Source organism: Lithobates pipiens, unplaced genomic scaffold (genome assembly GCF_037356315.1).
Source record: "Lithobates pipiens isolate NorthernLeopardFrog02 unplaced genomic scaffold, aLitPip1_a1.2 Scaffold_30, whole genome shotgun sequence".
NCBI classification, from domain to species: domain Eukaryota; kingdom Metazoa; phylum Chordata; class Amphibia; order Anura; family Ranidae; genus Lithobates; species Lithobates pipiens.
The window spans coordinates 153,853,656-153,878,075 of record NW_027507791.1 but is presented as its reverse complement, the minus strand read 5'-3'; the positions used below and the strand labels follow the sequence as shown (position 1 = coordinate 153,878,075).

Below are 24,420 nucleotides of genomic sequence, written 5' to 3'. Positions count from 1 at the left end.
AAGTGCGAAAAGCACTTTTTACTTGGAGGATATGCGAGTGCTATTCCTTTTTATTCAATAAACTAGGTATATACAGAGTTACAATATGTGAGGGCTATCTGTTGATCTGTTATATACACCTTGCGGAGCAACCAGTTACCGAGGTGTGCAGTGGTATTGCCCATGACGGTCTATCATCAAGGAATAAAGGATATCATTACAATGCGCAATTGACCTATTTGTAGTGGATGGTCAATTCTGGTGATATGTGGTGATCTTAGACAGGGACTGTTCGTGTGTTGATAAAGGTCAAATTCACTTTTTACATAGCGGTTTACCTTTTAACCCATGCAGTCAAAGGGGGTTATTTACTAAAGGAAAATTCACTCTGCACTGAAAGTGCATTGGCTGTAGATCTGAGTGGGCCATGCAAGGATAATTTAAAAAAAAAAAAAAAAAAAACTGCAATTTGGATTGCTCACTCTACAAGACTTTGGTTCGGCTTCATCTGGAGTATGCTGTCTAGTTCTGGTCAGCCCAGATCCTGCTCTTCTAGGGTGCTCTCGCCGGTGCTCTTGGCTACTTCTTTTCTTGATGTGCTTCCATAGGAAGTGGCTTCCTATTGTGGCATACCTGCGGGCTCGATCCCAAGCCATCCATTGACACAGTGTGGCTTAGTCCCACCTTCATCACACAATTTGATTAACAGCACTAGGAGCCATTGGCTTCAGCTGCCATCAATCTGTCCTGTGAGTAGAGAGAGAGAGGGCGCTTCTCTTGAGCACAGTGCTGGATTGTGAATGGGCTTAACCACTTTACCCCCGGAAGGATTTACCCCCTTCTTTACCAGAGCATTTTTTGCGATTCGGCATTGCATCCATTTAACTGACAATTGTGCGGACGTGCGACGTAGCTCCCAAACAAAATTTACGTCCTTTTTTCCCACAAAATAGTGTTCTTTTGATGGTATTTGAGCACCAATGATAGGGTGACCAGTGTGACATGGTCCTCAGGCAAAAATGTAATTCTAAGGACAGGAACACTTGTAAGAGTGTGAGGTTTAAACTACCTTCTGTGTCCTGAAAAAACTAACATCTGGCAATTTCTCATCAGTGACAGTATTCACTAGTGTACATGTGAAAAGGTCCTTTAGGTGGCGACACCAGGTTTGAAGTACATTGAAATCCTAGTAACATACAGAAAATCTCTTTTAGGTCTTGTGAAACTGGCAAAGGAATAAAAAAAAAAAACGCATTAAGCTGAAAGATAAAATCTCAAATTTAGCCATTATAAGCTTCATATTACTGTAGTTACCTGCTCTGATTTTCACAGCTTGTGGCGTAAGACGTCGGTTAATATTATCAATGAGGACTCTTCTTTCCTCCTCTATTAAATCTAGTCCATCTAGAACCGATGTATCTCTAAACAGGGAAAACATTGCATTTCAAAATCAAAGCTGCTTTCAGAAAGTTCTCAATTTCAAAGTTTTAAACAATGTAACAATTGTAATAAAAAAAAAAAAAAAAAAAAAACACACACACACACACACACACACACACACACACACACACACACACACACACACACACACACACACAGTCAAGGATTCCAAAACATTGTGCTTACGAGACTGCAAGTTTGAAGGCATCGTAGGCTCCATATCCTGGTCTTTTGTATTTTTCATCAAATACCCAGGCGGTTCTTTGATATAAACTTTCTAGCTGCTCATCCTTTGTGTATTCCAAAACTTCAGCTACATGACGCAGAATACTGTATACCTGTAGTAAAATTCAAACGAACAGTAAAATGTATGAGCTGCATGATGCATGCATCAAAACCCTTGGAATGTCCTGCCCCTTGGTACCATAAAAGGAGGAATTTTAACAAGGGCAGAAGATTTAATAGATGGAAAGTAAAAAATAATTTTTTTTATAATATATAATAATAATACTGAAAGTCCGCTTTAATCTGTATTGAAAATATCTGTAGGAGGGGTTACCACCATCCAAGGAGTTTCATTTAGGTTATTTTCTCTGTTTGATGTGCATTGTATGCAGCACTACATATCACAGAGACCAGTAGTGTGGTAATATTGAAGTTTGAGATTTCCATAAATTAGAGGGTTACAACATTGATTAGTAAGGTAGTGCTGCACTTTTTTTTTACATGCCGATGTTTACTTTTGCCACATGCTGATGTAAAGCAGCATACCCCAGCTCTCACTTTCTGTGTTACGGCTATGGGATGTGCCCACTTGATCTCAAAGCTACAGGAAGAGGAATATTTATAATACTGATTTGTAGCAGAATGCAGTATTTGCGAATTACCAAAATATTAATTTTCACGAAGACAAGGAAGACAGACAGAAGATGAAAGATTACACTAACATTGTATAAAACTAAAATTGCCTGTATGTTTCTTTAAGGGTGCGACCTCTGTGTACCTCCAACAAAATGGCGTTCCGCACACTACTGGTTGCGGCATGACGTCACTGGCTCCTGCTCCCCGACTTAAATCAAAATCTAACTGCGTACATGTATTTCAGCTTCTAGGTAGTTATAGGATCACTCATTTAGTGGTTGTAGACTTACAGTTTTAGACTTGGTGAATTTATCTTCACATTTTAACGCCTCTTCTGGGGACACTCTTCTTTTGGACAAATCTATATATCCTGCAATTTCAAGCAACACATTTGTATCACTAAACTTAGGAAGAATATTAGAATTTTACAAGCATAACAGCTTTCATATGTAATACTGCTAACAATTAAATATTGCAAGTGAAATTTTATATTTTACAAACTCCATGATGAAGGTTATGAGTTGTATCATTTCTTACCAGTCAGAACAGTAAACCAGAAAATTTTTATTCAAAGCCAAAGTCCTGCCTGGAAGTTGTTTGTTGGTGTCTGTGTCACTTCTGAGACAGGCATTTCCCTTCACATGGTGGGTTCTTTCTATTTCCTGTTTCAGAACCAGCCTAAATCATGATCCAAATGAATAGTCCCATTTAAAAAGATAAAATAAAAACATATTTTGCTGCAAGAGTAGTTATTTTCTATTGCCAAGGGTCCCCACTCAGATGAGCAACAAAATTCAAGGCACTTTCTCTGAGCTTGGGTCATCCTGGACAATCCCAACCTGTGATTGGACAGTGAAAGAGCTCATGCCTCTCACACAGATCAAAGGATTTTTTTACTCAGCTCTAGCAGCAAAATGTGGGGATCCGACGTTGCATACATTGTAGAGAATGGGTAGGCAATTACGACCTGCCAGCTGGTTTGAAATTAGCCCTATGAGTTACTGCAAGACCTGATCATAGGCATGACTCCTAGAGGCAGAGAAATGATGGGATTTGTAGTTTCACCACAGCTGGAGAGCCGAAGTTGCCTACCTCTGCTTTAGAGCATAGAGTACAGTGTGCCTTGATATTGAACAGCTGATTGGAGTAAAGCAGGGATATGCAATTAGCGTACCTCCAGCTGTTGCAGAACTACAATTCCCATGAGGCATAGCAAGACTAACACCCACAGCCAGAGGCATGATGGGACTTGTAGTTTAGCAATAGTTGGAGGTCCGCTAATTGCCTATCAATGGAGTAAAGGGATGAACCCCACTCTACACAGGCTTAAAAGGCTCATGGAAAAATACACAGCGCTAAGGCTATGAATCACCTTCTATAAGCTGGAGGTGGGTGGGCATCCCCCAGTAGGCTGTTGTAATGGAAAAAACAGTCAGAAGTGACTCATGCAGAAAGGAGAGATCAGCGGGGAGTCAGGCTTGGTGCTTTGGATTTGGGCTAATACACACTTTTGTGGGATGTGCTTGGTTAATTTTTAATTTCTGTAGGTTTACAACCATTTTAAATGCAAATGAAAGAGGCTTAAAAGGGGCAAATAAGAGGCTAAACTGTCTAGCAAGGACCCAGACAGCGTTAAAATTCTTGAAAAATTCTCTACATTTCCCTGGAATTTCTATTCCATTCCATTTGGAATTTCTATTCTAAAACACATCTGTTGGAGAGGAAGGCTGCCAGAGGGGGCAGAGGAAGTGTCCGATACGGAAGATTCTAGCAATTCTAACTTTGGACTAGAGTCAACAGAGATGCTAATGGTATTATAATCCATTTTCACAAAGCAGTGCTTAAAGTGGAGTTCCAGCCACCCGTGAAAGAAGATAAAAAGTCAGCAACTACAAAAACTGTCGACTTAAAAAACAGACACCTGTCCCATGATCCAGCAGCGTGCTCACCCTAATTGGTCTCACCCGTTGCCGGCATCTTCACTATGGGCACCTGGCTGTGACAGCTTGCGGCTTCACAGCCAGGTGCCCACTGCACATGTGAGCGCAGTGCTGCGCATCGTGAATGGTGGATGCAGCAGGACAGTGGGAAGTGGGTACCTGTCAAAAATCAGGTACCCAGTCCTTAAAAGTGCCAATTCCACAGGAACGGGGGAGGAGTCCTTAAAACAGAACTTAACCTTTTGGGTGGAGCTCCGCTTAAAAATAAATGCTCATTGTCACAATACTGTTTATGGAACCCTGCAGATTGAGTTAAAAAGTTTGAGTTTAGCACAAGCCTGAAGGAAAAAAAAAAAATATGTACATACATATTATATATATATATATATATATATATATATATATATATATATATATATATATATATATATATATATATATATATATATATATATATATATATACACATACATATACACACACACACACACATATATATATATATATATATATATATATATATATATATATATATATATATATATATATATATATATATATATATTTTTTTTTTTTTTTTTATATATTATTATGTTCAGAAGGGTGAGGTGCACGTTGGTTGGAGTAGCAAGTGCAAGCAATCAAGCCCTCCCAAAGGCTTATATTATAGTAGGGCCGAAGCTAATCGATTATGAAAAATAGTCAACCATTTTCATAATCGATTAATCAGTAAGCTAATTGGCCTGCATACAGAATGCATTTGTTTAAATATAAGGCAATACAGTGTAGCACACATACAGCTCAGTACACCGTTCACACATATCAGTAAGTGCCTGAGAACTTGTGAACGTGTGAGGAGCAATGCCACATGGGACAAGTAGTCCTGGACAGTAAGTGAGTGGTTCTAAAGGCAGAGATTTTTTTTGCCTTGCTATTGGGGAGCTCTATATTATACTGTACACTGTATGAACATTCCTTTGACCAAGAAGTTTTCAGCCACAGTGATGGGAAAATTCAAACAAACATTGATTTGACTCCACTAACGATTAGAAAATTGAGCAAACGTTCTTAAAATGTAATATTTTTTTCTTGACGGAAGATGTTTTTTTTATGGCTGGCATATGTGACAGCAAGTGCGGGTAGCTTTTATCACCTGCCTATGACAAGGGAGTCTGTCATACATATTATTTTACAGTTCTGTCTGAAAAACACAACTTTTTTTGGGTTTAAATAAAAAATGCAATCCGAGTATGATGATATTTACCAGATTCAACCTCCAATAGTATATACAGTATCTCTCTTCTGTCTGTTATTCTGAGTGGATTAGAGATTTTGCTTCCTAACCATATAGTTGGTTATTTGTATTTACCACTGCATAGAGATATTTATGAATAAATTGCATTTTTTTTTTACCATTACATATTAAGTAAATCATACACACAAAAAAAAAAAAAAAAAAAAAAAATCGGCCAACTAATCAATTGTGAAAATAATCGTTAGTTGCAGCGCTATATTATAGAAAGCGACAAAAGGGATTGCTGCACAAAAATGTTTTAATGTAATCAAAAAAAATCTAAAATATATAGGCCATCATTGTATGCAATGATGACGGCCTATTTTAGATGTTTTGATTACATTAAAACATTTTTGTGCAGCAATAACTTTTCATTGTTCTCTATAATATAAGGCAAGGGTGGAGACCCCTTTTCCCGGCCAAAAATGGTACATAAACCAAAACAATGAAAGGAAGGAACAGACACAGGGAGAGGATAAGTGAGGGGGAGGGGAACAGGTCACCATTTGTAACACGAAGAACAGGTGTATAGTAAACATCCCAACAGAGTATAAATTGGATTGTATTCGTAAACAAAGTTATCAACCTTAGAACTCAATTCTTTAACCGAACAGCTGGGGTGGGAAAGCCAGCTATTCCATTTAAGCCTAAACGGTGTGGCTTTAACCACTTGCTTACTGGGCACTTAAACACCCTTCCTGCCCAGACCAATTTTCAGCTTTCGGTGCTCTCACACTTTGAATGACAATTACTCAGTCATGCAACACTGCACCCAAATGAATTTTGTGTCCTTTTTTTTCCCACAAATAGAGCTTTCTTTTGGTGGTATTTGATCACCTCTGGGGTTTTTATTTTTTGCGCTATAAATGAAAAAAGACCGAAAATTTTGAAAAAAAACGCATATTTCTTTGTTTCTGTGACAGAATTATGCAAATTATTAATTTTTCTTCATACATTTTGGCCACAATTTATACTGCTACATGTCTTTGGTAAAAATAACCCAAATTAGTGGATATTATTTGGTCTTTGTGAAAGTTATAGAGTCTACAAGCTGTGGTGCGAATCGCACAAAATTGATCACATCTGATGTACTGGTGGCCTATCTCGCTTCTTGTGACCCGAACAAGTCAGGAAAGTACAAATACCCCCCAAATGAACCCTTTTTGGAAAGTAGACATTCCAAGGTATTTAGTAAGAGGCATGGTGAGCTTTTTGATGTTGTCATTTTTTTCCCACAATTCTTTGCAAAATGAAGATTTTTCATTTTTTTTATTTTTCTCCACAAAATTGTCATTGTAATAGGTTATTTCTCTCACGTGGCATGTGTATACCACATATGACACCCCCCAAAAAATTCTGCTACTCCTCCTGAGTATTACAATACCACATGTGTGGGACTTTTTCACAGCCTGGCCACATAGAGAGGCCCAACATGCAGGGAGTGCCATCACGTGTTCTAGAAGCATAAATTACACATCTAACTTGTTGACTACTTATTACACTTTTGAAATACCAGGACAATGACACGTGACACTGATGACAGATGGCACTGATACGTGGCAATGATGACACTTATACGTGGCACTGATGACAGATGACACTAATATGTGGCACTGATGACACGTGACACTAATACGTGGCACTGATGACACGTGGCACTAATACGTGGCACTGATGACACGTGGCACTAATACGTGCCACCGGTGACAGATGGCACTAATACGTGGCACCAATGACAGATGGCACTGATAAGTGGCATTGATGACACGTGACACTGACAACAGATGGCACGTGACACTGACAGGTGGCACTGATGACAAATGGCACTGATACGTGGCACTGATGACAGATGGCACTAATACGTGGCACTGATGACAGATGGCACTATGTGGCACTAATAACACGTGGCACTGACAGATGCCACTTATACGTGGCACTGGGGACAAATGGCACTGACAACAGGTGGCACTGGGGACAGATAGCACTGCGGGCAGGTGGCACTGGGGTGGGGTGGATTGCACTGGGGCGGATGGCACTGGGGCAGGATGGCACTAAGGCGGATGGCACTGGGGCAGGATGGCACTGGGGGGGGGCGTGGCACTGGGGGAGGATGGCTCTGGGGGAGGATGGCTCTGGGGGAGGATGGCTCTGGGGGAGGATGGCTCTGGGGGAGGATGGCTCTGGGGGAGGATGGCTCTGGGGGAGGATGGCTCTGGGGGAGGATGGCTCTGGGGGAGGATGGCTCTGGGGGAGGATGGCTCTGGGGGAGGATGGCACTTTTTTTTTACACTTTTTTTTTTTCTTTTGTACACTAACGGCTGCTGCAGCCGTTCTTCTCTCCCCTCTCACACGCTGTCTGTGTGAGGAGGGAGAGCGGCGCTGAGAGATGATCTCATATGTTTACATATGAGATCATCTCCCATTGGACACGCCGATCACGCTGTAAACGGCCGCTGTGATTGGCCGTTTACAGCGATCTGTGTTTGCCTGTCCCCGGGGGACACGGCAAACACAGAACTTCCGCGATGCGCGCCCGCGGCGGCGCGCATCGCGGAAGTAAACACCAGGCCGTCCAGGGACGGCCAGGCGTAGGAAGCCGCCCGCCCTAAGGCCGTCATTCGGCTATAGGGCGGGCGGGAAGCGGTTAAAATGTATAAAGGCTAAAAGTCTCTCCATCTCGCACTGATGGCTGAGGGTGAGAACAGCATCAGAGGGAGAAGGAGAATCCCTCGAATTCCATAAACGTGTGATAGTGAGTTTGGCCGCAAGCAATATTTGTGTGAGCACTACTCTAATCTTAGAAGGAAACTCATGTATTGTTAGATGTAATAAGTAGAGGTCGACCGATATATCGGCCAATATTTGCAGTTTTTTAAATAATCGGCATCGGCCGATTATGCTGATAAAAAGCCGATTTAGAACTACAGCGGGACTTTGAAATGACTTCTGTAATAGAAGTCAGTGTAAGTTGCCTGAGTCGTCATAGAAACGTCTTTCCTCCTCTCTGGGCAGGCTGCCAAGAAAAGAACAGAAAGATACAATGTTTACACTTGAATGAATGAAATCATCTCAGTGTGTAGAAGTTCTCAGTTTAACCATTTAAAGACTAAATCTTTTCTGACACTTTTCTGCGAGATCCTAGGGAATAAAATAGCGGTTGTTGCAATATTTTATGTCACACGGCATTTGCACAGAGGTCTTTCAAATGCATTTTTTTGGGGAAAAAAAATACACTATTTAAAAAATAAAAATAAAATAAAAAAAAACAGTAAAGTTAGCCCATTTTTTTTTTCGTCCAAAAGTTTTGACTACCTGTTTTTATTTTATAGTTTTTTTTTTTTTTATAATCTAAATCATACATACAAGTAAACTGATTGGAGGTTTGTTTTGTTTAATAAATGTCTAAATGTAAGAAATTTTCTGCATCACTTATGAAGACTACTTTCACACTGGAGCGGGCAGGCGTTGATGGTAAAACGCAAGTTTTAGCGGCTCTTTACCATAATTTTAGCGGTGCTTTTTGGCTGCTAGTGGGGCACATATAACCCAGCTAGCGGCCAAGGAAGAGGTTAAATGCACCCATGAAGCACTGCTGCCAAATCGCATTGCATGCGCTTCGGCAGTGGTGCCCATTCATATCAATGGGCAGGAGCGATATACACCACTCCAAACGTGCTGCTTGCAGGACTTTTTTTTTTTAAGATCCTGCCAGCGCATCGCCTCAGTGTGAAAGCACTCTGTCTTTCACACAGACTGCAGGGGAGCCATTTTGCAGGCACTTTACAGGAGCTATTTTTATCCCAAAAGCGCCTGAAAAACGCCCCCAGTGGGAAAAGGTGTGTTAGATCAAGGGGGATTAAAAAAAATAATAATAATAAAAAAAGGGAAAAAAATAATAAAATCGGCCTAACATAGCAGCCCAAAAAAAAAAAATATATATAAAATCGGCATCATATATCGGCTATCGGCCGCCATGATTTCTAAATATCGGCATCGGCCAGAGAAAAACCCATATCGGTCGACCTCTAGTAATAAGGCTAACTCAGGTGTGGGATCCACATGTTTATCACAGATATCAGATATCACTGTGAAAACCTTATTCCACAAGGATCGGAATGATTTGCACGTCCACAGGATATGGTACAATGTACCAACATCTCCGCATCCTCTCCAACATAAGGCTGTACGATCTGGGCAAAATTTACTAAGTTTATAAGGTGTAAGATACCAGAAGTGAACTACTTTAGAATAATTTTCCCAATGAATGGGACATCTGGAAGACATATATGTAGTAGAGAATGCATTCTTCCAATGATCATCAGAAAAAGTTTTACCAAGGATGTGTTCCCACTTAGTAATAGTAGTAGTTTTGGAAAAGGAATGTTGGGTGTTATAGATGTTGTAAAATAAAGATATTCCTTTAACAAGGCCATTGGGATCACAAAGGAGTTTATTTAGTAGTGAAGGTATTTGCAGGTAATAGGGGAGAGGTTGCTTCCGTAGAAAAGAGGAAATTTGTAGGTAGGGAAAATAGGCAGAAGCAGGGAGTTGAAATCTCGATACCAAATGATCAAAACGTACAAAGGGACAAGTTATGATATAGATCTTGGAGCAAGGTTATACCTCTGGAGATGCATATTTTCAAATCAAGGCATGGAATAAAGTGGCGGAGGACTGAGAGCGGGATAGGAATTTTACAGAACGATTGATCATGTATGGAAGAGACGGGAAGTTCAGACCATAGTTTTGTGGAGATTTGAATCGTAGGTATAAAGGAAGTAGGGATTGGTGCATCCAACATAATAGCAATAAGAGTGGATTTGAGGTCCCGATACAGAGTGCCATCAGCTTCCATGGCTATCCACGTTTTGTGTTCAGAGGGGGTCCACCAATATTTAAGTTGGTCTAAGACACAAGCTTTATAATATGCTGTTACATTAGGACCACCCATACCCCCATGCTTCTCATGTGTCTGCAAAATCGTAGCAGAACACCTAGGCGGTTTACGATTCCATATGTACTGATTAAATATAGTTTGTACCGAGGAAAGAAAAGTGCGTGGGATGGGGATAGCCAGTGTGCGAAATAGATAAAGGAGTTTCGGAGTATGATCATCTTAAGTGCTGCAATTCTACCTGCTGTCGATAGATCCTGAGTATGAAGATGCGACAATTGCTGGAAAGACTCTAAAAAGGGTTTGAAATTATATGTATACAATTGTGAGGTCTGCCTAGTCAGATGAGTACCCAAAAAGGGTATAGAGTGAGAAGACCAAGTAAAAAGGGAAATCCCTAGTCAAAGCCAATTGCATGGAAGCTGACACATGGATACCTAGAATTTGAGATTTAGTAGCATTCAGTTTATAATAAAAAACGGCGCTAAAGTCCTGCAGTATTTTCTGTGTCTCAGACAATGATGTCAAGGGGTTCGAAAGTATGAGCATAACATCATCAGCGAATAAGCGGATTTTATGTTCTCTACCAGCTATAGTAAGCCCAGTTATATTATGATGGGATCGAATATGTTCTGCTAATGGTTCCATGAGAAGCGTAAAAATTATCGGTGAAAGGGGGCAGCCTTGTCTCGTCCCATTAGTTATATGTATCAATTTAGAGGTAATGCCCGAGGTGAGTACTGTGGCCGAAGGGTTGGAGTACAGTGCCATGATGGCCGTCTGAATCCATCCCACAAATCCAAATTTATTGAGTACCGCATTTAGGTAACCCCAATGTACCCTGTCGAATGCCTTCTCTGCATCCAAAGAGAGAAGAAGAGAAGGCACTCGAGAGGATCCAGCCTGGGAAATTAAATTGATAAGACGTCTAGTGCCATCCGGGCCTGTCGTCCGGGTATAAAGCCCACTTGATCTGGATGGACAAGATCAGGTAAGACCGTCTGCAACCAGGTAGCTAAGAGTTTAGCAAAGAGTTTCACATCCGTGTTGAGAAGGGATATGGGTCTATAATTTGCAGGGTTAGTAGGATCCTTGTCGGATTTTGGCAAAGTCACTATCACCGCTTTAAGCATTTCAGGTGGAAAAGTGCCAGAGGACGAAGTCAAACTGAAAACCGATTGTAAATGAGGAGCAAGGTTAGTGGAGAGGAATTTAGAATACTCATTTATGAACCCGTCCACACCTGGAGACTTACGGTTGGGAAGTCTTTGGATGGCCAAACAGATGTCTGAAATTGTATATGGGCGAGAGATGGAGTCAAGTTGATCCTTAGAAAGGGTGGGAAGCTTTATTTTCTGTAAAAACTCGTCAATAAGAGTTGGCGAAGGTTGGTGGGTTTCCCCATCATTACGAAGGTCATATAGAGATTGATAATAATCCACAAAGACATTAGCTATGTCTTTAGGATTAGTGACAGGCTTTTTAGTGAATGGATGAGTAAGAGTAGCTATCCTACGTTTGACCTGCTTGGCCTTCACTATTCTAGCCAACCAAGCTCCGGCTTTGTTATGCAAACCGTAATACGAAGCTTTAAAAGGAACTTAAGATGGTTTGCTTGTTTGTAAAGGAGTAAAGATCTTAGCTGTTGTCTATCTTTAAGAATAGCTTGCATAAGCAAGGGAGTAGGCGTAATTTTATTAACCCGTTCTTACAAGACACCAATCTGCTTCGTCTTTTTTTTTTTTAACAACTGACGCTAATTTAAGCAATACCCCTCTCATGTACACTTTGTAAGTATTACATAATGTGAACCGGTTAACATCAGTGTCGTTATAGAGAAAGAAATCACGATGTTCTTGTTATCCTGTGACATTATAGCGAACACATCAGACACTTTTGGCGTTATTTTGGGACCACATTTATACAGCGATCAGTGCTATAAAAATGCATTTATTACTGTGTAAATGTGACTGACAGTGAAGGGGTTAACCAGGAGGGATTGCTGAAGGGGTTAAGCATGTCCTCGGGATTTGTTCTAACTGTGGGGGGGGGATGGGCTATATGTCACGACAATGATCACTGGGATCAGTGTCCTGTCACTAGGAAAAAACAGGGAAATGCTTGTTTACATCAGCATTTCCCCGTGAGACGATTGCAGCATCGAGAGCACGGGACCCACAATGCTGTGTCTTAAAGGCGGCGTACAGGTGCGTTAATATGCCCGTCCTTGCCATTCTGCCAACGTATATCGGCGCGAGCTGGTCGGCAAGGGGTTAATAACAGCTTAAATTGAGGTACTGACACTGCTTGAATTGGAAAAAAAAAAAATATATATACATATACACACTACAGATTGGAGATGCACGATTAATCAGTACAAAAAAAAAAAATATGCGATCTTGATTCAACTCCCTACACGATCTTAACCACTTGCCGCCCGCCACATAGCAAAATGACAGTGGCAAAGTGGTTTTAATATCCTGACCGGACGTCATATGACATGATCAGGATATTAAGCCGCTGCCCATCCATCCATGCCCATCCGTTTGGGTACAGTGTAGCATGACCGCACAATTGTCAAAGTGCGACAGTGCTGAAAGCTCAAAATTGGTCTGGGCAGGAAGGTGTATAAGTGCCCAGTATTGAAGTGGTTAAAGAGAAACTGCTCACATAATTTCTAATAAAAACATCTTTGCCATTCTGAAGCTTTCTTCCAACCACTTTGCATATTATTTCATATATTGAGTCTGGCTGCATCCATTGTAACTGTGGGCAGCTGAAACTGCTGTGTTCCCTTCCTGGATTTACACAGACGCACACCTCCAGTTCTGCAGCTCTCATTGGCCCTCTTATGACTCACACCCCCCCCCCCCCTTCCTGGCAAACTCTCACGAGAGTTAAAGCGTGAGCTGTGCATGTCATGAGCCTAGGCTTATTACCAGACAAGAAACAGTAAGGTATTTACTGGCAGAAAAAATAAAAAAAATTACTAGCCAAGACAAGGGCAGACGATTTAATAGATGAAAAGCATTTCCATGATTCAGGGAACAAGTGCAGAGCAGTTTTCTGTTCACAGCTGTAAAAAATAAAATAAAAAGAAACATTGCATCTTTCTGTTCATTTACAGATCAAAATTAGATTTAAAGCGCTGCAAATGAGGTCAGTTTAACCACCTAAAGAGGAAGTAAACCCTTCCAAACAACTTGGACCTATAGGTAAGCCTAGATTAAGGCTTACCTGTAGGTCCAAGCAATATCTCCTAAACCTATATGGTTTAGGAGATATTTGCCCGAAAATGGGCATCGCTGTCTACGGCGCATGCGCCGTAGACAGCGGCGCGCAGGCGCACTAAATGCGGCAAATCCAAGAATGGATTTGCCAAATTTGTCGACTCCCGTGCGCATGCGCGGGAGTGACGTCATCGCGGCTTCGCCGTATGGCAGCGGCGGAGCTGCGAGACGCGACTCCCGTGCGCATGCGCGGGAGTGACGTCATCGCGGTTGCGCAGCTGTGATTCGTCGGAGCTGCGAGACGCCACAAGCAACATGGATGCGGTGGACTACAGGGGACAGCGGCGACTTCGCTGGCTCCTGTGTCAGGTAAGTGACACATAATGAGCTACTATGCGATGCATAGTAGTCCATTATGCTTTACCTTTGCAGGGAAAAAAAGAGGAAGTAAACCCATCAGGGTTTACTTCCTCTTAAAGACTAATGCCCCATACACACGGTCAGATTTTCCGACAGAAAATGTGCGATCGGATCATGACGGAAAATCCAATCGTGTGTGGGCTCCATCTGACTTTTTCCGTCTGATTTTCCGACGCACAAAGTTTGAGAGCAGGATCTAAAATTTTCCGACAACAAAATCCGATTGCATAAATTTCAACCGTGTGTAGACAATTCCGATGGACAAAGTGCCACGCATGCTCAGAATAAACTAAGACAAAAGCTATTGGCTACTGGCCCGTTTATAGTCCCGTCGTACATATTTGAAGTCACCTTGTTCAGAACGATCTGATTTTCTGACAATTTTGTGCGACTGCGAGTATGCAACACAAGTTTTGGCCAAAATCCATCAGAAAAAAATCTGATGTGTATGGGGCATAAAACTTTTTCTGAAACTTGTTACTTACAAGATAAAATTAGTAATTTTTGCTGGAAAATTACCAAGAACCCCCAAACTTTTTTTTTAGCAGAGACCCTTAGAGAATAAAATAGCGTCACACAATGTTTGCACAGCGGTTTTTTTTGGGGAATAATACACTTCAATGAATTTAAAAAGAAAACCTACAGAGAATCATGAAATTTATTCTAAGCAAGAAAACGGATTCTCATTTCATCCAGAATTATGCAGCTCTACTACAGTGCTGTAATAATTTGTGCCTTTCAAAATCGGTCAGGAGCTCCACGTTAGGTGCTTTATATAGGACGATCTTTACAAAACACACATTAACACAGAGTAAACCATTTGCTATTGAGTGCACACCTGAGGATGTCCAAGGCATTTTCAGGTTTAATAAAAAATAAAATATAATATATGCCGAAGTTGTTCCTTTTCAGGCACTAGTAACTTGAAGGGATTGGGAATGAGAGGGATGGGTTCACCGCTTTGACTTATTTATCCTTATTATGTAAACCCCTTTCCATTTACAATCTAGAGAGTAACATTTCCTTGCACAATGCTCTGACAATTCTAAACAGAGATCACCATTAGTAACTATGGAAAAGTGTGCTTAGGCAAAAATGCCTTAATACTGGAGTAATGGATTTAGATCACCAAGTTAAAAAATAAACATTTTAATTTAAAATGACTTCCAGGTGTAACAAGCACTTCCATTATAAAATTCACACAATCCAGGTCCAGATTGCCTTCCAGGGGCAGAAATCACCACTAGCTTGGCAAAAGACAAATGCAAAAAGCTATCTATGCATGACATATCCGACTCAAGACAGAAAAATCAGTAGACATACCTTTGTCTTTATCCACTCTTATTACTACAACGCACTCGTTCCTGCCAATGCGGATGAGTTTGTTTATGGATCGGATACGCCTTCTTGAGAGTTCACTAAGGAGGATCATGCCCTCTATGTTGTTATATTCCAAGAGGCTGACATATGCCCCCATCTCAGCAATAGACCGAACATTAACCATGACCACATCATCTACTTCTGGGAACTTGTGCTGGTAAAATCGGCAACTTAAACCAGGCATCCTGTAAAATAAAACATATCGTTATATACAGGTTTGTGTGTTTTCGGAAATTATTCAGAAATTTAACCCGTTCATGACTAAGCCTATTTTTGACATTTAGTGTTTACAAGTTAAAATCCATATTTTTTGCTAGAAAATTACTTGGAACCCCCAAATATTATATATATTTTTTTAGCAGAGACTCTAGAGAATTAAACGGCGATTGTTGCAATATTTTATGTCACACGGTATTTGTGCAGCAGTGTTTTAAACGCAACTTTTTGGGAAAAGGGACACTTTCATGAAAAAAAAAAAAAAAAAAAACCACAGTAAAATTAGCCCAATTTTTTTGCATAATGTGAAAGATAATGTGACGCCGAGTAAATAGATAGATACCAAACATTTATAGATTTTGGTTCTGGCTATCAAAAAGCACCCAAATTATAGTAGGCACCTCATCCCAATTACAAGATTAGAAATGAAAAAAAATATAGAGATGGGATTTTTACGGTGCTTATATATAATTTGTACAAAGAAGAATTTTTAGTATAAAGAAATGTATTTAACAAAATAGTTTATTAATACAATTAAAATAGCACAGATGGTGCATTAAAAACAAATCACATATTGTTTAGGGGGTCCTGGATATATAGAGTTGAAGTACTTGCAACAATTCATTCCGACATGTTTTGCATTAGCTTCCTCAGGGGATGTACAAGCTAATAATTACGATATCAAAAAAAGAAAATTAATAACAGTAAATGGTATTTATTAATATCAGACAATCCATTACAAAATACATAATATATCATTAAGCTTTTCCATCAAAAAGTTCCAGAAAGCGCTTACCCCTAGCCAGATCAACCCTCAAATGCACGAAGCATCCGCCACAGTGTGTTAGAGGTGTGTATCACCCCGCAACCAGTATGGGCCGCTCAGCAAAGGGTGGCACAGATGGAGGCGATTCTGGACAGTGATGTAAATATGTTTTATTACTATGGGGTTATAGAAGATTATTAAAATTATATTAATAATATGAATCGTATAAGAATAAGATAAGTGAATTAAATTATAAATATTCTCTATAATGAGGAGAAGGCAAGGAAAGCCTCTACGGTTTATATTTATTATTATTTATATAGGTATTAAAGTGGTTGTAAACCCTTACAAACCACTTTGACCTACAAATAAGCCTAGATTAAGGCTTACCTGTAGGTCCAAGAAATATCTCCTAAACCTATACGGTTTAGGAGATATTTACCTGAAGACAGCCACTGCTGTATACGGTGCACTGGGCAAGCCGCAGATCGCGGCGATATGCCGCGAGTGTCGGCTCCCGTTCGCATGCGCGTGAGTGACGTCATCGCTGCTCCGGCGAATCACGAGACCCACCAAGAAGATGGACGCTCAGAACTACAGGGGACAGCGGTGACTTCGCTGGCTTCTGTGTCAGGTAAGTGTCACCTAATGGACTACTATGCGATGCATAGTAGTCCATTATGCTTTACCTTTGCAGGGAATCAAAGAGGAAGTAAACCCATCAGGGTTTACTTCCTCTTTAAGAGCAATTGCACAGATTCAATTCATCTAGTGGAATAGCTAGTTTACAATGAACAGCATTTTTATAAACTAAACATATGTAGGAGTAGCTTTCAAAGTATCAACTACTTACTTATAAAAAAAACTTTGTATCCAATTAAATTAGGACCGCTGGTGTTAAGAAGCACAGAGTTTTAGCAACCTCATGAGTGCACCAATCAAGAGGTCAGCGTTTCCACCTATGTGTTCAAAGGACACATTCGGCATATGCCTTTTTCTCTTTTTTTTTCCGGCCCAGCCCTCCAGGAACTCAAACCCCTCTGACACTTGTTTACTTCCCTAATCTACCCAAGTCTCTTGAACTCTGGTAGCTATGGAGGGTGTCTGAGCAAAATGAAGGATGTTCTCCTTCTGAGAGTCAGTGAATTGGGTGCCTAGAACCAATTCCCAATTAGAGAGGAATGGGAGAACAAACCCATTCACTGGTCGAAGCGTAGATTATCAAGTGACTGACAAATCAGCTCTCCTCTGTGATAAAATGTGTTCCAGTTCCATGAGCTGACATGATATGCCTGGGGGTGGCCCAGATGTAGCCGGCCACCCTCATCCAATCACTGGAAGCAAGGATTCTGAAGGCCAGGCATGAATTCTGGAATGTCCAGAACCAGCACCATAAGAAGTTAGTGTTGACACTGTGGAATGGCGAAAGGTGTCTCTGGCCACCAAAAGTGTGCTGCCCAAGGTAGGGTGATCAATGAGGTTTTTCGGTAGGGGTGAGGTGATCCATGGCCAGCTCTTAGCCGTGCCGTTAGAGTCTTCCATTTCCAGGGACACCCAGTGCTTCGCCTCCGCACGGCAGTGCCAACCCACCAGCTTGGTGAGATGAGCCACCCTGTAGAAGGCTCTCACTTCTGGGAGGCCCACCTCTCCCTTATGTTTTGCGAGATGAAGAAGTTGAAGCCTATTGCATGGCCTGCGATAGGACCAAACAAAATTGTGGAACATGGAGGATACCGGCTTGAAGAAAACTAGGGGAAAGTGGGTATGAAGTGCATGCAGCAGGTACAAAACCCTCGGCAGCATGGTCATCTTGAGGGTTGCAGCAGCCAAACCACGGTAATGTGAGCGAATGCCAATGGAGGAGATCCACTCTAAGACGGGTGAGTAATAGGTCGAAGTTCACTGAATACAGGTTAGAAAGATGAGAAATAATGTAAACTCCCAAGTAATGACTACAGTCAGTCGCCCAGCGAAGGGGGAACGATGAATTGCGAAATCTGACCGCGTCCTTGCCCACTGTAAGTTAAGGATGGAAGATTTGGATAGATTGGTTTTAAAAAAACAAAAGAAAGAGGGCACCATACTCCTGCAGAGACTGGAGCAATTTTGGGAGAGGTTTGGTTCCATCGATCTTGTTTTTGAAATGATTGCCAATATCTTGAGCGAGTTACTGGGTGGAGAAAGTAGAAATGATGAGGACTGGAGGACAGAGTATTAATGAGGGTGACAAAGTAGGCTTGTTTGGAGGAATTGTATTTTAAGAAGGCAGATTTACATAGGGTAAACGCATGCTGGGATTTCCAGTGCACGGCTATGTCTCTTTCACACTGGGGTTGGGGGGGGGGGCGTTAATGATAAAATCGATATAGCCGTAAAGTGCCGCTGCAACAGTGGTAAAGCACCGCTAAATTTAGCATCGCTTTTCAATTGCTAGCCAGGTGCTTTTAAGACCCGCTGGCAGCCGAATAAAGGGTTAAAAGTGCCCGTAAAGCAACGCTTTGCAGGCATTTCGGCAGCAGTGCCCATTGATTTCAATGGCAGGGGTGGTGTATACACTGCTCCTGCACCACCCGAAAGATGCTGCTTACGTTTGCTACTGCCTGCTGCTTGCTTTTTCCAACATCCTGCAAGTGCACTGCCCCAGTGTGAAAGCACTCGGGCTCTCACACTGGGGCTACAGGGTAGGCGTTTTTCATGTGCTATATTTAGCCCAAAAGTGGCTGACAAATGTCCCAGTGTGAAAGGGGTCCTAAGGTTTCTGGCTTCGGGGGTCCAAGGTTGTAATGGACAGGGCCTGATATTTTGTATACTGGAGAGGAGCAAGAGAGTCCAGTGAGGATGAAAGCGAACTGTTGTAGATAGAGGTGGCCAGATCAGGGCAAGAAAGGGGCGAGATTTTGTAATGGAAAAGAGAAGGAATAAAGTGGCAAAGGTTTCTGCGAGTAATTGTTTTCTGCTTGGTGGAACAGGTGGTTGGAGACGAGCACATTCTGAAAGTGATGAGGTTGTGGTCAGAGAGGAAAGGGAGTGTTGGCGAGGTTGTAGGGCAGTGGTTCTCAACTCCTGTCCTCAAGACCCACTAACAGGCCAGATTTTAAGTATTACCCTGGGGAGATGCAGACTAGAATACTGCAATCACTGAGCAGCAAATTAAATTGCCTGTGATGTATTGCAGTCATCTTGCAAACCTGGCCTGTTAGTGGGTCCTCAGGGCAGGGGTTGAGAACCACTGTTGTAGGGGGTGCAAAGATAGGAAAAAACAAGGTCGAGGTTGAAATAGAAATAAAAGTAATTTCTTTTAAACAGAGCTCGCCTCAAAACCACTTTGTACATTAATGAAAAATTCCATAACAAACAATTCCCTATAAAAAAAAATTTGAACATTAATGAGAAAGCCATTAGGGGCTATGTACACGAGGAAGCAGATAAAATGCCAGAACCGCTGGCAGAAAAAGGCAAAACAAAATACGCTCCTATAGAGCATATTGTACATGAGGTTAGGCATAGCGATGAGCTTTTTTTATGCCCCAAAAAAAATACACTTAAAAAAAGGGGTTGCAAACCCTTGAGGTTTTTCATATTAATTCATTCTATGCATTAAGGTAAAAACCTCCTGTGATGCAGCAGACCCCCAGAGCCCCCCCCCCCCCCTTACTTACCTGAACCCGGTCTTTCCAGCGATGAGGAGGAGCACACCATCTCAAGCTGGTGTCTCGGATCCTGAGTGGACAGATTGACCACAGTGGGAGCCAATGGCTGTGCTGCTATCAATCAAATCTAATGACGCGGGTGCCAGGGGGGTAGGGCAGAGTCCTGCAGTCTGTGTCAATGAATGCAGCAGTGCCCCGAGGGAGAGCAGCTCTCCAACAGGGCACTCGAGAAGAGAGGGAGGAGCCAAGTGTCGCGGAGGAACCCCAGAAGAGGAGGATCAGGGCCACTCTGTGCAAAACCAACTGCACAGAGGAGATAAGCATGACATGTTTTAAACTAACAAAAAATGAAAATGAACCTTTACATATCCATTAAAAATGCTTGATGCATCCAAACACTGTTTAGGTGCGCCAAGTGTTTTTTTTTTTTCTGCCCAAAAGCTTATCTCAAAAAACATTTGTGACTGAAATTTTTCTCAGCCTGTAAGGCTCCTCTATAGATATTCCTGTAAATGCCCAAATGTGCATGGACACAGAACAGAGCTGCTTCTAAAGGCTGAAAGAAAAATGCCAAAAACGTGTATAATCAGCATTTTTTATGGCCAATATGCATGAGGCCTTATAGCGAAGTGAATAGGATTTTTTTGTACTCACCGTAAAATTATTTTCTCTAATTCACCGACCGATACAGATCCTCTCTTAGCCATTTGGGTTGTTATGCCCTATTACTAGGAGATACTAGGCATTAGTTGTAATACAACACTCTTAGTTCCGTCCAGGGGGTGGTCCATTGGGCAACAACCCTCCTCCCTGCCATGCAGACATCAGTACGTCAACAAGCAGTATAAAGGGCGGGTGCTCTGTGTCAGTCGGTGAATTACAGAGAAAAGGATTTTACGGTGAATACAAACAAAAAAATAAAATTAATACATTTAAAAAAATGCTATTTTCCTCTTATACTCACCGACCGACACAGCTCCTTTCTTAGCCATTGGAACGTCCCCATGCAGTGCCAAACGAGGGGTGGGAAAAACAGCATAAAAACTTCATCCACCGTGGCAAGTGGGAACTAGTGAAACTACCCACAAAAAACACAACAGTGCGTGGAGAAATCAACCACCAAACCAGGGTACCCTCAACAGGAGCGACTACCCACAACCGCACAAAAAACAAAACAAAAAAAACCAAACAAACTGCAGAATGTAATGCAACAGCGCATTAACTTAACGGTACTGTGTTTTTAATGGAAAAAAATAAAAATAAAAATAAAAAAAGGGGGGGGGGAATATATTGCATATTCAATTGCAACTATACTGCCGCCTGCAAAACTTTGCAGCTAAAACAGGCATCAGCCGATGCACTGATGTCGACTGAACCCCCATCACTCCACCCCAGCCGGATAGGCTGGCGTCCGTTGTGATCACTGTCCACTTCAAGAGGCAGGAACGATTTCCCGGACTGAATCACCGGGGACCTCAGCCACCAGATCAGTGAGTCTCTGACTGACTCACCTGGATCTGTCAATCCAGGGACAACTGAGATTTGTCCCATTTTGTCAAAATCTCCTTCTACAGGACTCTAGTGTGGAACTGGGCATAAGGCTCTGCCTCGAAGCATGCTACCATGAGACCCAGGACTTGCATGCAAAAGCAGAGCGACGACCACTTGCGGTTCATAAGCAGTTTTACTGCGGATCTGAGAGTCTGCAGTTTGTCTGAAGGGAGAAAAACTCCCGCTTCCATGGAGTCCAGCAGCAAGCCTAGGTACTCCAGACGCTGGGTCGGTACAATCGCCGACTTCTTTAGGTTCCACAGCCACCCAAATTCTTGCAGGGTCTGCATGGCGATCGCCACATCCTCCTCTAACTTTGAGGCGGAAGATACCCTCAGGTGATCATCTAGGTAGCCCACGATCGCGGTCCCACGTTGCCGCAGCAACCCCAAAACTGGAGCCAATACCTTGGTAAAGACTCAGGGGGGGGTCCAAGATTGTAGTTCCCAAGAAGGAAGGGGTACGTCCAAACAGATTTGAGTAGAATCCCTGGAAACTTTGATTCTGGAACTAGGACTGAAACAACTAATCGATTAATGGACAACTAATAGATTATGAAATGAATCGATTACCATTTTCATAATGGATTAGTCAGCCAGTAAAATAATGGGGTAACAAAAACAAGCCCTTTATAGTAGGGATGCACCGAAATTTCAGCCGCCGAAACATATCGGCCGAAAATGCCCTTTTCGGCAATTTGCCGAAAGGAAAAAACGGCCGATAATTGAGCCGAAAATGGGGCGGGGCGGGGCCTGGGGCGGAACTCCGCCCCTGCCCCTGGTGCCTCCCATGATGGGGGTGAATAGCGCAGGACTGTTGCAGCCAGCTATGCCCCTCTGCAGTGAAGAGAGCCGTCTGGTTGAATAGAGCGCCGGGAACATCACAGCTTTAATTTCAATAGCTGTGTGTTCCCCGTCGCGCGCCGTCACAGCCCCTCCCCCTTGTCCGGGGTTACTTTGATAGACAGATCACCTGTCCAGATTGGATGGGTGATCTGTCTATCAAAGTGCCTGGACAAGGGGGAGGGGCTGTGTGTGACGGCGCGCGACGGGGAACACACAGCTATTGAAATTAAAGCTGTGATGTTCCCGGCGCTCTATTCAACCAGACGGCTCTCTTCACTGCAGAGGGGCATAGCTGGCTGCATCACAGGGGGCAACACTGGCTGCATCCATCTCTTTTATCAGGTCGCCAGTCCCTGACCACCTCCTGTACCGGGTCGCCAGTCCCTGACCACCTCCTGTACCGGGTCGCCAGTCCCTGACCACCTCCTGTACCGGGTCGCCAGTCCCTGACCACCTCCTGTACCGGGTCGCCAGTCCCTGACCACCTCCTGTACCGGGTCGCCAGTCCCTGACCACCTCCTGTACCGGGTCGCCAGTCCCTGACCACCTCCTGTACCATGTCCCCAGTCTCTGACCACCTCCTGTATAAAAATATTTTTTGAAAACAGTCATTTTCGGTATCGGTGCTGTTTCGGTATCGGTTTTCGGCCTAGTGCATTTTTCATTTTCGGTATCGGTTTCGGCACCAAAAAACCCATTCGGTGCATTCCTACTTTATAGTACAAAAAGAGCAAATAATCGCTACTGTAAATATTACTTCACTGTTCTACGGTAAAAAAAATGAACCACTTACAGTAGTGATTAGCTGTTTTTTTCTACTATAAAGGGCTAATTTTGGTGTTTTTTTTTTAAACCCCATTATGTTACAAAATGTCTCAGACCTATTTCACATCGGAGTTTATTGGTGCTTTTTGCAGAAATGCACTACAGTTCATATACATGGTTTCCTATGGGACACGTTCACATCTGAAAGGGTCAGGGACTTTTAAAACGCAAAATGGTGCTTTATAGGTTCAATATACTTCAATGTAAGAAGCTGCAGAAAAGCATGTAATGCATTTTTGCAGCAATTTGTGTTTTTTAATCTGCCGAAAAAAAAAAATATGCAAATTGCAGTAAAATCACGTGTGCAAAAATCAAAGCGCACAGCAAAAAGCAATACAGAAACAGATCAAAAGCAAACTGCATAGGTGTGTTTACCGAGCCTTATGCTGGCCACACAGATCAATTTTCAGATGAGAATATTCAGACGAAAAATCTTTGTACATTTGCTGAATGAAAGAATTTTGTTTGAAATTTTCAATTGTTTTTAAAACGAATGCAATTTCTGAACGAAAACCACATACACTGTCTGAAAATTCCTCTGACTAAGAAGTCTTCTATTATTTCCAAATTTTCCCATCACTGTGGTTGAAAATGAACGTTAATTTGACCCACTTTTTTTTTTTAGGTTATTAACCGATTAATCTAAACAATAAATCGGCCGGAACTGGTACAACCACCACGCAACTCAGCAGGTCCCTTACAGCCCCCAAGAGGGCCTCCTGGCGAGCCGCGGATACGGGTATGCTGGAGGGGAAGAACCTGTTTGGTGGCCAAGAGAGAAACTATCTTGTAGCCTGAGAAAATGTGATCGCAGACCCATTGGTTGGATAACCGAGAGGACCACTGGGCTGAAAACTCCCGATGACGACCCCCCCACCCGAGACATGGGTGGGGACAAACCTTCATGCGGTAGCACTTTTATTTGTAGGCTTGCGATTACAGGGACGTTTTTGTCCTTCCGTGGTCATCCTGTGGGGCTGGGGACGTTTTGTCAAAGCTCCCGGCGTACGATAAAGCAATTTGTGAGCAGAAAAAGAGGGCCCTTGCCTACAGAATGGCTCCTTAGCCTTCCTGGCCTGTGGGAATAGGGTACTCTTACCACTGGTGGCATTTTTAATAATGTCATCCA

The 24,420-nt window shown here is 42.3% G+C and overlaps 1 protein-coding gene across 1 annotated transcript in view; it reads right to left on the bottom strand.

Moving 5' to 3' along the window:
• The window catches only part of EIF2S1 (eukaryotic translation initiation factor 2 subunit alpha), a 41,918-nt gene that overhangs the window by 7,773 nt on the left and 9,725 nt on the right, over positions 1-24,420 (bottom strand). Inside the window, exons 2-5 of the mRNA XM_077465007.1 lie at positions 15,382-15,623; positions 2,571-2,650; positions 1,606-1,757; positions 1,294-1,400 (exon numbers count right to left, since the gene is read on the bottom strand). Of these exons, the coding sequence (XP_077321133.1) occupies positions 1,294-1,400; positions 1,606-1,757; positions 2,571-2,650; positions 15,382-15,622 (580 nt within the window). The 5' untranslated portion in view covers position 15,623. The remainder of the gene's footprint in view (positions 1-1,293; positions 1,401-1,605; positions 1,758-2,570; positions 2,651-15,381; positions 15,624-24,420) is intronic.